Source organism: Peromyscus leucopus, chromosome 18 (genome assembly GCF_004664715.2).
Source record: "Peromyscus leucopus breed LL Stock chromosome 18, UCI_PerLeu_2.1, whole genome shotgun sequence".
NCBI classification, from domain to species: domain Eukaryota; kingdom Metazoa; phylum Chordata; class Mammalia; order Rodentia; family Cricetidae; genus Peromyscus; species Peromyscus leucopus.
The window spans coordinates 13,875,285-13,892,236 of record NC_051078.1 but is presented as its reverse complement, the minus strand read 5'-3'; the positions used below and the strand labels follow the sequence as shown (position 1 = coordinate 13,892,236).

At 38.0% G+C, this 16,952-nt stretch overlaps 1 protein-coding gene across 11 annotated transcripts in view; it reads right to left on the bottom strand.

Moving 5' to 3' along the window:
* Cnot2 (CCR4-NOT transcription complex subunit 2) overlaps nt 1-16,952 on the bottom strand; it is a 104,248-nt gene that overhangs the window by 48,234 nt on the left and 39,062 nt on the right. For 2 of the 11 annotated variants that reach the window (XM_028877944.1, XM_028877953.2), the window contains exon 2: nt 15,629-15,771. In XM_028877944.1, the coding sequence (XP_028733777.1) occupies nt 15,629-15,676 (48 nt within the window). In that variant the 5' untranslated portion in view covers nt 15,677-15,771. Of the gene's footprint in view, nt 1-2,734; nt 2,963-8,181; nt 8,186-15,628; nt 15,772-16,952 lie in introns of those variants that run through there. The other 9 variants (XM_028877943.1, XM_028877952.1, XM_028877946.2 and 6 more) reach the window with 8 other exon arrangements.

The window sequence follows — 16,952 nt, the reverse complement described above, 5'->3', positions numbered from 1 at the left end:
ATGAACTAACATATTGAAAGTATTTTCTAGAGTAAATTCTGTAACCAAACTCTAAATTTCATCATGAAGCTAATAATTCAAACACTGTAATGATAAATATGTAAGACACATCTAGAAAGTGGAATAATCCACTATGGCATCCTTTTCTTGTGGATTCTCTCTCTATAGTATGGGGTTTTCCTGCTAACATGTTGATGCAGGTATCCAGCATAAAATCACATAGCTCACATGGTAATTGAAGGCATCTGAGCCAGGTACTCTGGCTTGCTCCTAGTGTCCGAGGAGAGGCTGAGGCAGGACAGCATGGGCCCAGGAGTTCATAGCACACCTAACCAACACAGAGAGGCCTTATCTGGAAACAACAAAAATCCTAGACGAACAGAAGGCACAGTCACACACACACACACACACACACCCCAGAGGGTATTAGCATGTTTCACGGTTTCAGGGGCACCAGCTTTTCCTCCTGGCTGTGGAGTTTGCACTACCACTGCACTATCAAGAAAAGAGAGAACGAAGTGCAAGTCACACAAGGCTGAGAAAATGGAACAGCTGTCCCTTTCCTAGTGTTTCCTGAGCACGCTGGCAAGTTACTTTGATTGCTAACACAGAATTTAACTTAACTTGCCTTTTCAGTTTTCAATACACTCCACAAACACACAAGTTCTCTCTTGTCTACCACCGTAGGGAAAGGAGTAAAAACCACAACTTTATCTAACTTTACCAAAAAGTACTCAATAGCACCTGAAACTATTCATGAGGAGCCTGCTGGATTAAATTTTACTACAAGAGTGCCAAACTCCGGGACACTAAAACTATGTGCAATATTCCACTGTACAGTATTATAATCCAAGAGATTTTTGTTTTAGCAATATGTTGAGATTCTCAACCAGCTATTTTAATTCCCAATTATTATAAATAGTTCTAATATTATTTAATTCCTGAGAATCCCCCCCAAATCTCAGCCAAAATTTTGTTCAAATTTCTGATGCAAATTATAGCCTAGCAATCAAAGCAAGCCATGCCGTAGTTTTGGTAAAGTAAGATGTTCGATAACCAAGCAGTAACAACAACAGGCTAGTGCATGCTGCAGAGAGCAAGGGGAGATGCACGGGAGACTGGATGCGAATGTGCCTGGTTGAAAACCCAGGGTGTGGCTCACACCTGTGCTTATCATTTTGGAGAATGTGTGCCTTAACAGTCCTTTCCAAGGGTTACAGAAATACTTTGTGAATTTTTGAATAATTAATACAAAAACATAGGGTGCCCAGGATCTGGAAGCAAAAGTGAAAGACAATATTCTGAATGCCAAACTTGAAATCTAGTGTCCCAAACAGTCTTGCAGGATGGCATTTCCAGGCAGATATGCCACAGAAATGAGTGTGCTCCTCCCAAAGAATGTATGCTCGGGAAAGCATTCACTAAAGTGCCTCCTCCTAAAATTCGGTTCTGATCTTGATAAAGTGTTTTGTTCAAGTGAATAAACTGATTTTGTCGTTTTTAATTTTTTTTTCCATTTCTAGGTATCAGTAAGCCTTATACAAGTCTAAATCCAACTCATCAAACATAAAACACCTTAAAAGAAAAATATACCATTAGAAGACCAAAGCTCTAATTATCTAATAATGCTAATCTATGGGAGAAAAGGTATGTATCTATTAAAGATACATGTATTTTTGAATTTAAAAGTCTTAAAAACCACAAAGTCATTATTATTCGATACATGTATCTTCAGTGGATCATCTGTGCACTAAAGGATCAACTCCTAACCAGCACCATAAGAAGCTGATTGAGAACCCATACAGGAGAGCCTAAACTTGAGCAGTCCTTCCTCCTTAAATACAGACATAAAATTATAAAACAGCCACACAAGGACAAGCTAACAGCGGAGAAGCTCCGGAGTTTAGGATACAAAGCAACCCATCTAAGCAACCAAGAAGGTCCTGTTGCAAGTATTTGAAGACATTTCTCAAGGACTGGGGGCAAATGGTCTGACACTTTGCTGCGGGTATGCATTTCTACATGGCTCTCAGAAAATTCAAACTTTAGAACTCCGGAGAGAGACAAACCACTGAAAAACTGGGCATTTTGAACATCTGTAACGCCAACAAAATACTTTGCATTCTAATCATCTAAGACTCACAGACACAATGGAAAAATGGTACCTACACTAGGTCATATCAAGAATTTGTTTTTCCCGGGTTTAATTTCAAATGTCTTGTTGTGTGCTCAAGAATCTACACATCACGTGACATGAATTACAGGGAACAGATACTCTTAAAAGCACTACCTGAACCCTGTGTAGATAACCTGCCTTAACTGCATCCTATCTATTTTTTGTTAACTGCAAACCTAGAAGGGTAAGAATGTCCCAGCCCTCCTGTCACAGTTTCCCAGGAAAACATGTGTGAATTTCCCTTGTTACCTGCGTCATCCCCCAGGAAAGAAGAAAGCACACTTAAAGCTAGTGGAAGCTTAAAACCTGCCACCTCCTCAGACTCACGGGGCAAAACTGTGCTCTATGAATTTGGCTTTCTTTTTTTCTGGGCTTCTTTTCCGAATATGTGTTTTCTTTTCTGAACACTAGACTTTTACCTAATAATGTACACGATAGCTTTATGAAGAAAACACAAAAAGCATTCCTAAACTAACAAAATGACTCACTAGCAAGATGGCCCCACCCACCCTCAAAATGTCGACATTGTTCACCCAGCTTTCCCCGCCATATACTTACCTGTGCAACTTCTTTCAACATTTGCTACTCTGGGGATTGGAAAGCTCAGAGCTGGAGGCTGAAGTGAAGAAGGAAAGGTTGGAGGGTGAGCCATGGCACCAGCCCCACACTAGGAGCTCCCCTGAGCTATTACAGCAGGGTTGACACCATAGCTCTGAAGTTCAAACTCCAGCAAACGATAAGAAAGGAGTCCAACCAGAACATGATAAACGATGGGATTCTTCTGCTCTTTGAAAAATAAGGAAATCATGCTATAAAGATCTGAATGTCCAGTTTCAACATTATGACTCCCTGTTTATCTCTTCATATTACCCAACCCCAGAATCATCTTTCAGACTGCTTCAAAATGCTAATTAAAACAACCAAAAAAGGGCAAAGCTCTGAAGCATCTTGCACACTTTGCAGGAATATGCGAGGATAGGGCTTACCTGGCCTTCATGAAAACATGTTAGGAAAGTATGTTCAAATCTGCTGCCTATCCATTCCTTGCACACTCTTGTTCTCCTGTGTACTCAACCTTAACTCTACCCTCTCCCCATGTTAACACCATCAATCAACAGAAGGGAAGTTGGATTACATAGCTCTAACTCCTGCAAATGGACCAGTGAACTGTTTAAAAAGAGAGAACTTTTGGTTTAAGTGTATTTCTTGGGAAGAAATTAATTCAAGTGTTCTATACTGATTAAAAAAAAAAATAAGGACCTGTCCATCAGCGATTCACTTTAATCAAATCAAATGAAATTTTTTAAAGATTTTTTAAGGTGGGTGAGGTAGCACACACCTGTAATCCCAGCACTTGAGGGCTAACGTAGGAGGATCACTGTGAGTCTGATAACAGCCTGGGAATCTGCCTTAAGGAGGATTTTTAAAACAGTCTGATGACGGGAGATGGGGTGATTAAATAAAATGTTAAATTGACTCACTCTGGGAGGGAAGGAGTGCCAGAGACTAAACTCGGGGTCCTGCACATGCTAGGACAAATGCTTTCTCTCTGGACTATACCCTGAACGATGTATACATTGAACTAGATCACACTCACAAAAATGTGAGTGCTCGTTTAATAATTCAAAAGCTAATGATTTAGAGATAGATGCATTCATTATACTTAAGCTATTTCAAAACAATATTCACTAATATCACTGAAAATTATGTTATTTTAAAATTCTCATACTAAAAAATACATATAGCTATATCAGAATAGTGCAGTTAAAATCAGAGTATTCTTTCAATGGGGAAGACAGTTTAAAATGCATCTAAATATTTGGTCACATAAATTAATTTAGCAAATGTCTATTTAATATCTACTATGTCAAGTTCTGGTTGATGTGAACCACACTTTAGAATTTTCTCTACAGAACAGAGGAACACTGTAACTAAAAGGCAGCAGAGACATTTTAAAGTGGCTTCCTCTAGGAGGCACCACTAAGGAAGGGCTCCTCACCTCTTAGCCTCTCCTTCGTTAGCTCTATTTCCTCTGCTCCATTTTCCTCGTCTTACTGGTTCCTGCTACACTGGCCTCCTTGCTGGTCCTCACATACATCAGGGACATTCCCATATAAAGGCCTTGATTCCTGTTAGGTCCTCTAGATAGATCCAGCTTCACCTATCTCAGCTGTTCAACCATTTCTCTGTCTACTGACATTTAATTTTGCACTTAATTAATCATTTCCCTGTCTACTTACATTTACTTGTTTTTAATTGGAGACTTTACCCAGCCCTTCTTTCCTGCGTGACATCAATGTCATGTCATATATACTGAAGAATGTCTCAATTTTGGTTTGCATGTTTTTCATAATCAGACTGAAATTATGCATTTGAATGCTGTATCACCACAAAAGTATTATGCCTTTCTCAAGTTCATTACATGTACTTCATATATGTGAGTGTTTATGATGCTATATTTATTCTAGGTGGCACTAGCCTTGAACTTGGTTAAGTTGGTACATCCGCCAGTTTTCCCTACTGGAAGTTACATCTTCTGCCTCTTAAAATAATGATGTTTTCATGTCGGACGAACCAGGGAAGTCATGACACTGATAAATAAGTACTTTCTTTGTATATGAAGGTTGCTTTGCACTTAAAGCAAACAAACTTTGAGGTGAAATTAAAGAGTAGACTGCAACTGTATTGGGGACAGACAGGAAGAGAGGCGCTTACTCTCACAGAGGTTTTCAGCTTTAACTTTGGATCATAACTTCAAATATGTAAGGCGTACAGGAAGAACATCATAATGATGACAACCACATCTGAAAGGAGAATTACCAACTACCGATCGCACGCACCCAGACACTGCCGCAGCACTCACTGCCGCAGCACGCACTTACTGCCGCCGTGTCCTACGGCAATTCGCTCCTCCCTCGTTCCTTCCACATTTCTTACATTAAATACTTTAACAAAGTAAATCTTCAGAAGATCACACTCTTCAGTTTGAACAGTGCCAATGACTACATAACCACTCAACATGACATCAGAAGATAAGAATTCAAGGTTCTTCAAACTCAAGGTTCTTATTCTACCTATCACATTCTTAGGGAATTATCACAGTGCTTTTATCCTGGCAGAAAGGTTTTAAAACTTAATATGCTCAATATTGGTCCCACATAAGGCCTTTATGTTTTTCCTTTGAGAAAAATGTACTATCAGATTTTCATTAAAAATGGTAACTTCAAGTAGGAGAATGAATGACAACTGTTTATGGGCCTATTAGACACTAGAAAAAATGGAGAGGGTGACTTCAAAGGAAATGATCTGGTTTTGTGCTTTAGGTCAAATAGATCAGAGCATGATAACTCATAATTTATTTATTTATCTGTATTATGTTTCGTTCCAAACGATATTTTATAAGTGCTCAGATCTGGTATGATAGCTTTGTCTTGCATATTATACAGTGTCTTTTCCAACAGAAAGCATCCAAGCTGCATCAAAGTTTTAACACAGAATCTATTATTCTCACTATTCAGAATGATTCATCTATTTTCTCAACTAATTTACCATTTCAAAGAATGAAACTTTAAAACTTCTGGTCCAACCAAGATGGACTAGTAGCAAGAATCTCTTCTCCCAAGACAACTCAAAACTGGATGAAATAGAGGCAAACAGATTGGTAGTTCAAGGCCTGCTCGGGCCATACAGTAAGATCCTGTCTTAAAAAAACCTGAGAGGGGAAGCTGTATTCACAACAGTTCTCAGGTATGGAGCCCAGTAAGTGCCCTCACTGACTGACTGACTGAGTTCTCCAGCTGTGATGGAGGACAGCTGAGCACTGGAGCTCAGTCAGGAAGTTCTTAGAACCTAAAGTAAGCAGCCCAGAAAGCTAGCTAGACAGGAGCTGCACAGGGAAACAGCTCAGCAGAGCTGGAGAAGGGCCCCAGTACAGTACTGACCAGCAAGGAAACAGTGGGGGAGAGAAGCACCTGACGAGAACCAAGAACCTGATCCTAAAGGCTACCCTGAAACATACAGCATTAATGTTCCCAGAAGCCAGAGCAGAAAAACACTGCAATTCAAGGGAGGAGTAAAGTAATCAGAAAAACACTAGATTAGTAGCTGAAGAAAATTGGCCCTACCTAAAAGCTATGTTTCTCTTCAATGAAATTTTTTAAAAAAGAAAAAGGGCAGAAGCAGAGGCAGAAACAAGAGAAAGATCTCCCAAGGATCAAATGTTTCTTAACTCCACCCCCAGGAAACCTCAAGAACTTTAACACAAATGCTAAATAATATATAAGACAGCAAAATAAAACTACAAGGACAAAAAAAAATCGATTATGCAAAGGAGCAGTACATAAGAGTAGCTCTAACATGTAGGAGACTCCAGTTACGGAGAGAAACATGGCAGGGTGAGTGGACAGTGACAGTACCATCAGAGGCTATGGGCAAAGGAGGCAGAAAAGCAGCCAGCACGGTCAGGCAGGACACGGAGACGCGGGGCTCACAGACCACTTAACAGAACACGCGCACGGAGGGCAGAAGAACAGCAGGGACTCGGTAAACGGAGCGCGGAGGGCAGAAGAACAGCAGGGACTCGGTAAACGGAGCGAGATTCTCGGACAGCTCTGCATGTATGTACTGAGTCCCATGAAACAAAGCACAGAAGACATTTGAAGGGGAAAAAAAAAGACAATTTGATAAAAACTACAAACGAACACAACAACTTCCAAACCCTGGAGTCATGAAGAAAATTATGTCATAATCAAAACCATACATTAAAGATTTATCATAATAAGTTCAAGGCCAGCCTGTTCCACAGAGTGAGTTCCAGGATAGCCAGGGCTGTTACACAAAGAAACCCTGTCTCAAAACCAAACAAAACAAAAAACAATAGCAACAAGCAAAAAATTTATCATAATAAAGCAAAAAGTCTTAATCCTTAATAGTAGCCAAAGAGAGATACACATCGGCAACTAAAGTTAGCAATCGCTGCAGACTGTGGAGTAAGTGATAAGCCAGTGGAGCCCCGTTCTCAAGCTCTGTTTGACTGGCATGTTGATCGGGTCATCCAGCACAGACAGGCCCACCAGCACTCTCCATCTGCCTGCTGTTGTCCCAAACACTGGGACTACAGGTCTGTGCCACTATGCCTAGCTAGTACACTATCTTTTAAATTCTAAAAGAGAAACTACCAATTCTTAATTTCTTACTGAACAAAACTGGTTTTTAAAATGAAGAAAAAATAAAAGACATTTTCATGCACAGGAATCCTAACAGAATTCATCACCAGCAGCTATATAAATTAGAAGAAAACCCTCTGGTAAACCTTTTAGCAAAGAAAATGAAACCCCAATCAAAAACATGAAGAAAATGAAAAGAGAGAGGAAATGGGGAGAAAAAAAGGGAAGGAAAAAAGATAGAAAGGGTAGAAAATAAAGAAAAAAGAAAACGGCCATCAAAGTATCAAATTATGGGTGATAATTGGAAAAGCAGAAAACCCACGATTACTCCCCCTCCAAACAACAAAAAACGAAAGTATGTAACAGAGATGTAAGGGAAAGTGTTCCCTTAGGAAGAGAAACTTTAGTCAGACCTAGAAAACAAACACGCATGTATGGCAGTACAACAGACCACTGAAAAACAAAACGTCCCACTGAGTCACAAGAAATGCTCGACTTACTCAGTGTGTTAACCACATGTCCAGCAGTACTCTCAGGGGGATACACGAACAAACAGTGGAAATTAATGTGCTGCTGAACATGGAAGGGAGACAGGAAAACACAGCACCCCAAAGCATTTTGAGTCCATAAATAATTTGTATCATACTAACTACATTCTCCAGCCACAGAGGGATCTCAGGAGAAATCAACATAAAATAACAAGAACAGTTGCTGCAAATTTGCAGCCAGCTGGGCTCCACAGTGATAACCTGCACCAGACAGCACAGACACCTTAAGAAGGAAATGCACAGGACAGACAGGAGCGGAAAGGGAGCAGGAAAAATGAAATATCCTGGGAACAGTTTCTTGACCCCATCAACATGTATCTATAAAACAATCACCATGCCAACACCCTATTTAATGGTGACAACCTAAAGCTCTCCCTGTCAGGTAAGTAACAAGAAAAAGATTACTACTCCTCAACAATTTCTTTTCAAAAATTTATCAGAAATACTGGTCAATTTAGACATGCTAGTCACAAAATAAAACTATCATTTCAAATGATTCTTGGTATGAAAACAGAAGAAGAAGAAGAAAGAAGAAAGAAGAAAGAAGGAAGAAGGAGGAGGAGGAAGAGGAGGAAGAAGAAGAAGAAGAAGAAAAGAAGAGGAAGAAGAGGAAGAAGAGGAAGAGGAAGAAGAAGAAGAGGAGGAGGAAGAGGAAGAAGAAGAGGAAGAGGAGGAAGAAGAAGAAGGAAAGAAAAAAAACTACTAATGAATTACAAGAATAAAAGTTTTGCAATAGTGATGGTTATAAAATTCAATTTGAGCTGGGCAGTGGTGGCGCACGCCTTTAATCCCAGCACTTGGGAGGCAAAGCCAGGTGGATCTCTCTGAGTTTGAGGCCAGCCTGGTCTACAGAGTGAGTTCCAGGAAAGGCTACACAGAGAAACCCTGTCTCGAAAAAAAAAAAAAAAAAAAAAAAAAAACCAAACACACACACAAAAAAAACCCTCAATTTGAAAAAGAATAGCTATTTTAATTTAACACCAACACCTATACAATATACTCCTTTAATGTATCATTTATAACCACAAATCAACGCATTTAGGTGTAAATATGAGTGAATTTAAAAGTCTGTTTAAAAGATAAGAATTTGAGAAAAATAAAGAATATCCCAATACATGAATTCAGATTGGTAGAAAACTGTAAATGGATCATCCTCTCCAACCAAAAACAAAGTCAATACAATTTCACTCATAAACTTGGGATATTTTCTTAGCTGGAAGAGAGTCTTTAAGAGATTCAAAATGTGTCAACAGACTAAGACCAAGGTTAAAGACATAAATATCAAACATAAAGCTATGGCAGTTTAAAACAGAACAGCATTGTATAGGCACAGACAAGCTTATCAGAACACAGAAGTAACAGAACACAGAGAGGAAACAGCATGAACTTCTTATAACAGAGACAGAAAGCTACACTAGTTAGTTAAGGAGGACAGTGGGGAGAGGATACTGGACTCCTTCCTAACTCAGACCTTATAATCCATTTCAGATAGGTTCCAAGTTAAACAGGAAAAGCAGAATTTAAAATCTTTAGAAGACTATGTGAAAATATCTTTCATCTCAATAGGGAAACATGTCTTGAATACTATCTCAATGGATTATGACATTACTGAACATCTGACAAATACTAATTGTATGGATGAAACTTAAAATTGGTATACTCTCAAACATACACCTCAAAGACCAGCGGGGAGTTGACAACTGAAGAAATTTAGAGTCTTACTTTATCAGGTAACTTCCCTTCATACAGTCCCCTCTTTTATTGTTTTCATTCAATGTCTACCTATCCATGGCTGTTCTCTGGGGTATCCCTGGCTCTGTTCTCTCCCATTCCATCTGGACCCGTCCTCCACTGTCTGCTGCCACACACCGCACGCACTATCTTGGTGGCATTCTTTAGAGGTAGGGGGCACCTGCAGAGTCCTCTCACGGGAGTCAATGAGGTCTCTTACAGTCATCTAATGACTTGAGCAAAAGCTCTACTCTGACTTCACACTAGCTCATCACACTAACCAGAGAACCTCTGCTGACTGAATGGAGTGTTTCTATCCCATCAACATTGAACTGCTTCTACAAAAACAGATAAACGGAGGATGTTTGTTTTCACCTACTTTCATTCTGGGATTCCCAAGAATACCATCTCACCAATTTTATTACAACAAACATGTTAATGGGTTTTAGTTTGGCTATATATCTGTTTTAATATGGGAGTTCAGAAAAACCCAAAAACAAACAAATGAAGCTGCCATCATTGATACCAGCATCATCAAAGACAACTTTGCTTGCTTTTATATTTATCTGGCTCACAGAGGTATTTGTCTGAGTAATTTCAAATTTAATAATGAATACATTCCATATTCACAGTTGAGGCAAAGCAGTTGCTTTTTTCTGAAGAAAACAATTATTTTTCACGTAAAGCCTAGGGCCTAAAATCCCAAAAGGAGGCCATAGTCACAAAATGAATACAAGGTGTGCCACCAGATACTTTTAAATCTTTGGAAAACAAGATGTATCTTGTTTTTTAACTATATTTAAACTATCACTGTAAGACATTTGGCTAACAGATTTACTTGGTAGAATTTTTTGTTCCTAAGGGAACTACAATAAAACAAACACACACAACACCCCAAGACACTAAGGGTGTGTGTAAACCATGAGTTTTATTACAAGTAAACAAGTTCTCACAAAACAAATGTCATGAACAGTAGAGATGGCTCAGTGGGAAAAGACACCTGCCACAGAGCTTGAGTTCAATAACCAGGACCCACATGCTAGAAGGAGAGAACCAACCCCACCAAGTTGTCCTCTGACCTCCGCCACGTATGCTGTGTGTGTGCACACATGAAACAAACACACAGAAATAAACATCCTAAGAATAGTTAAAGAAAACAACCAGGATGTCATTTTCTGATTTCAGAAGAAAAATGCTTGTATGTAACATAAAGGAAAGCTAGCATAATGTAACAGTGAATCAACCTGTGAGGAACTTGCGAATTCATTTAACCTGATGTTAGGTGGCCAAGAAAACATGGAAAAGAGAAGGCAGGCCAAATAAAATACCAAGTTTTACTTTAAAATGTTAGGTTATAAATTCCAAGTCACTTGTACTGCTCAAAGTGGCACAGAGAAGGGTTGCACTACTATATTATTACCATTACTGCGAACCACCTCAGTTCGCAGCTGTAATCGCGGAAGAACAAACACAGAAAGTCCTCGTTTTGAGCTTTAGCCCACTACTCCACTGCTTTGTATCCTGTCTGGGACAATAGTTAGGGTCCTTTGTTGTCAAGATTTTCAAGAGCAAAGAGAATACTGTGACCCAGTTCACTAGATTTAGTCTTTCTTTTGTAATTAATTTTTCCATCTGCTTACTGTTGTTTGCCTTTATTCTACACCAAATAGTAACAAGAAGGACTAAAACCTACCTCGATCATTATTCTAGGCACTGGATCTGACAAATTTCAACTATTAACTATTCATACAGTTCCCACAGATTTTATTCCAACGGTTCTCTCATATTCGTTGCTCAGCTTTCAGATTTTACACATTTGAAGATGCACAGACGTTAATGTTTCTAAACACATTAGAAGGTACCAGGTACAAGCTAGCTGGCACAATTATGACTCCAAGACATCATCAACTAACTGCAGATCCATTTGGACTGCAGAAAAATTTTCAATGCTAACTTATAAAAATGAAAAGGGGTAGCCGGGCATTGGTGGCACATGCCTTTAATCCCAGCACTCGGGAGGCAGAGCCAGGCAGATCTCTGTGAGTTCGAGGCCAGCCTGGGCTACATACAGAGTGAGTTCCAGGACAGCCACCAAAGCTACATAGAGAAACCCTGTCTCAAAAAACCATTTTAAAAAAAAAATGAAAAAGAGTAATTCCACTAGGCATGGTGGCACACACTTTTAATCCCCAGCACTTGTGAGGCAGAGGGAGGTGGATCTCTGTGAGTTCAAGGACAGGGCAAGTTCCAGCACAGCTAGGGCTACACAGAGAAACTCTGTCTTGAAATTTCAAAAGAGGGGAAAAAAAGGAAAGGGGGTACTTCCATTGCCTATTTATACTTAAACTTTGTTGCAGTATAAAATGTTAATCTGTATATAGCAATACCTAAAATTTACCAAATAAAAACAAACTTACATAACTGTTTATGTGTTTAATAATTAAGTTAATTTGTATGTTCTATTATACTGTCAAGTGCTGAGTATTTAACTTGGGAAAATGTCTAGGGTTTAGGTAGGCTGAAAGTTTGGTTTTCCTACACAAAACAGTGGAATTTAAGGCATAATTTGTCAAAGCATATGAAAACTACATACATAATAAAAATACATATAAAAAGAACGAAACAATAAACTCTAGTTAATGATTACTTCTGGGAAAAAAAACAAGAAATGAGATATGGCAATATCTCCATAAGTACAATAAGCAAGCTGAAAATACACATCTGCTTTTAAAAAAAAAAACCCAAAGAGCAGCAAATCTTTACATTTGCATTTTACTCACTAGGAAACACAGCAAACAATTAAGAAAAAAGTTATGAAGATGAACTTTCACATTGGACTTTGTGTTTTCTTCAACATTTGTATGTGGAACAAATTATTTTTATTGCTAAAAGATAAATGAAAGAAGGTTCCATTCATAGTAAGCATCTTGGGAACACCACTGGTTGATATCCAGCCTATTTGTCTGTTTCTTCCTTTCAGTTTTTCACTGTAACTCTTCAAACAATAGGTGCTGAACATCTCCATATAGCAGGTACCACACTAGGTACTGACAGTACCAAAATAAAGAGTATGGCTCCAGTGTTCAACACACATATTATATGCAGAAGTCTTACAGTTTTGTGCAATGATAGAAACAATCTAATGTGCAGCATTTGCTACATTAGCCACTAGCAGATGTATATACTGAGCATTTAAAATGTGGCTTGCCTGGCTGCTAAACTAAAATGTTAGTATCATTTAACTGAAATGAGTTTCAGTAGCCATTTGTGGCTACTGTCTACAGAACTGCACAGGAAACGTACACAGGAAACTGGAGGACAACAGATGGCTGTTCTAGGCTAAGGTGAACACTAATCTACAAGCATGGAAGATTTGAGGGCAACAGGAAAAACATTACAGGACATGAGCCCATTACAGGACAGCTTCTGGAAAAATGGAAAGCAAATTCCTGAGTCATGAAAAAAGGCCATCAATCCATGAGAGATCCAGATAATTAAAGCCTGGGGCACAAGATACGAGGAGAGTCACAGCAGTTTTGAATTACGAAATAGACAAACCCAGCAAGGCAGGTAGAGAAGAGGTATTGAGGGAATAAAATCATGTGCAGGAACAGGACAAGGAAAAGTCAACTAGGTGTCATGTTTCAAGCTGGACTATGAGAGAAAGCCACTGATGAGCCAAGGTGGTAATTAGGATGACTTAGATTTAGACATGCTCATAGCTATGGTAAAATTAGTGTAAAATACAGAAGGTAAAATTGTAGAAAACAATTTTAAAAACTGACATAATGTCCACTTTCTTATAAAAAGCTTGACAACCCTTTTCAAATGAATGAACCATGAATAAATTGCTTTGCTAAACTAACTTATTTATGCAAACAAACTTCATCTACTATATTCAAATACTTAACTGAACTCATTGACAAAAACAAAGTAGACAGATAATACTACAAAAATCAGTACTTTAACTTACGTGTAACTCAAAGGTTATATAAGGTCTATATGGAAATGAGAATTAGAGACATAGTCTTCTTGTTAATCTCAAATATTAGGCTATTATCAGGATGCTTAAAGAATCAAACAAATTCCAAAGCTGAAAGCTTTCAAATAAATGAAAAGTTATACAGACACAGTAAGTCTACTTTAACAATGAAAACAACATAATTCCTATAAAGTAAAAATTTATAAACTCCAATTTGGTTTCATCTTAAGACTACACAAACTCCTAAGAGTTACTAAAAAAATACAATTTTTACTTTGGTGATTCAACATTCTCTGGCTATCCCATATACTCTTAATAAATTCGTCTTGATGCTAGATATGAAACCATGCTTCCATTCATAGGTTCTTTTCAGAGGGGCTTCAAAAACAAAATAATTTTACAATTCAGACTTAAATAACTATTTCCAAAGACATTACAATGTACATTGGACAACACTGTATAGCAATAAAAGGTAACGGGAAAATATATTCAGTTGGCAAAAGCCTAACCAATGCATTTTCCAGGCAAGCTTAAAAAGTTGTGGAATAAAGTACTTTTAGAGTAGTATAAGCAAAAGTAAGGAACTCTATTCATGTGCAAAATAGAACCACTTTATTCCTTTTATAAGTATAAATTCTGGAATTGAATATGAATATGGCTCCATGACACAACTTAGCTGTAAGGTGTGAATAAACAAAAGTTCTAGGTTCACACTCACTGTGAGCACCTCAATGCTACATTACTGAGAATCACAATATCCTTCAAGTAATTTCACAAAACCTAACGAAAGATGCAGAAGCCCAAGCAGTGTGACTACTGAGAATCTCTCAAGCTGTGGGAAATGGTTTCAAACACAAATGACCAGCAAAAGCCAGTCAGGTCTGCGAGGACAAATCAGAAAAGAGAGGTTGTAGGGAGAGCTGACTTAGAGTAGTCTCAGCTTACACTCTTACAAACATAATAACAATCTGGCCAAAACCTTCATCTATCAGTTATCAGATGCAGAAGCATCTTTTTATGGGGATAGTGCTCCAAACCAGAACCCAAGTCTTTTCATCAAAGGCTCTTTGCTGACACACACCATAAAAACTCACTTCAGTTTTCTCCAGTGTCCCCTTGCCTCAAAGCAGGGAAACAAAGGCTTAATTTCACTAAACAAATGACTAGTGCACTCTGTCAAAGCTGGTTTATCACTGAGTCTTAGGGTCTCAAAAGACTGCAACTCCTCAGATGAGAGGGAGCAAAGGGCTGAATACAGATCTGTACAGGAAGCTAACAGTTCATCTCTACAGCAACTTTATTCAGTATTTAACATTACTTCACACTTCAAAATGGAGTCAATATCAAATGAAATAAAACAAGTTCCATTTAAACTTAATTTCAAACGTTATTCTTTTTTTAAAATCAGTACAATAACACTATCTTTAAAATTCACCTTCTTTGAAAGTGCAGAAGAAACAGGAATGTTGCATTTCCACTATCTTTTGAGCATCCCTACATAATTATATAAACGATGTTAGTGTTAAATAAGTAAGGAAACAGAATCTGATGATGTAAGGACAGCAAATCAGTGACAAATTAAATAGGATCTGGGTCATCAGACATTCCTAGACTTCATTTACATTTCTTCTATAACTTATCCAATGTTGTCTACGTTTCTCTAACACTCTACTATACAAAATATAACCCCAAACTTACATTTCATTCTTTCAGGAGGATATATAAAAATAATACTTTATGAACTACTGCCTTTGAACTCAGCCATAAAATCATACATTATATATAAAATCATCCTAAATGCTGGCATATATGTCAGAAAATTTGTTCTGGTACTAAATATACATTATAAACATGTTTCTCTTTGGAAAGTGTTCACAATTATTTCAACTGTCAATTCCATTGTGTAATTTTTAAATTTTTCAGGAAGTGTATCCATTGTAATTGGCTAGTTCCAATTAAATATTACATCAAAACAGTTCAATGTAGTCATATGACAAATAGAGAAAGGGGAAGGAAAAATTCTTACCTGGTAGTTTCTTTTCTCAGATAATGTATGTCCATCAGTCCTCACCATAGAGTCGTGTCCTTTCCTCACAGTACTGGAGGCAATCAAATAGAACTGTCACTCAAGGGTCGTGTCACAGGAAGGACCGCCCACCAGTTCTCCCTCTAGAGTGGAATTATCCAAAAGCCATCAAAATTACTAACATGTAAATACATATAACATTAGCAAAAACATTCAACATGACATATAAAATGCAAACAGAACCAAATCAAGAAGTAGCTGTCTTACACTCTACCCCACCTTTTCTCTTGGGTATTCAAGGCAGGCACTAGACTCTGAAGTAGAGATTGTCTAATATGAAAACTTGCCCTCACATCCACTCCCACCATGTCAGTCACCAGACATTACACACAAAGAAGACACTTTTAAAGTGAATGAAAACAAAGTTGACTGAAAAGAAAAAAAAAAAACAACAACAAAAAAACCTACCCCTAACTTTTATTTTCTGGTCCTAAATGGTCTCTGGTTATTTTGAGAATATCCAGTTAACTCAGATTCAGTCATTTAACTAGATGCTCCCACCCCAATGCCTATACTTCACTACTAGGAATGTAACCGTTTTATACATTGATTCATGTCACTCACAAAGCTTATTTTCACACTGAGATGTAAACACATCATAGTTTTAAGATCACTATTAGATTAAAAACCCAATCCAATGTTCTATCATCATCAACTCCAATGATGAAGAACAAATGCCTGCCTTCAGCCCTCCAATTTCATGCACACTGCAACAGAATTTACTTTTTGGCATGAGAGAGGGGGTTAATGATACTCATTTCTTAACCTGGGTAAAAAAGCATAAAATAAATATACACTCTGCATGTCAGATTTTAAAAAACAAATCGAAACTGAGATAAGAATTACCATAAATGTTATTTCAGAAATATGTAATAAAATTCAAAGTTCAAAGATTCAAAGGTATAGTTCTACAAAGAATGTACATGATACATTTTCAGGACAAATAGCTTTAGTAGTACAAAAAATTTACTCTGAGAAAGTAGTATATATAGCTACTGAACTAATAATGTTGCTATCCATTATAATTTTGCATTCAAATTTAAAACAACTGATTTTTACTATCATATAAAACGTACATTAGGACAAGAGAGTAAAAGCATCTAATCTACAATCCGTAAAGAGGTGAGGACTGGGGAGATGATGGTTCAGTGGGAAAAGCGCCTGCCTTGCAAGCATGAGGGCTGAGTTTCCAGCCCAGAGCCAGCCTTGGGTGGCGGAGGGCAGACATGCAGATCTCTGAAGCTCACTGGCCCGCCAACCAGCA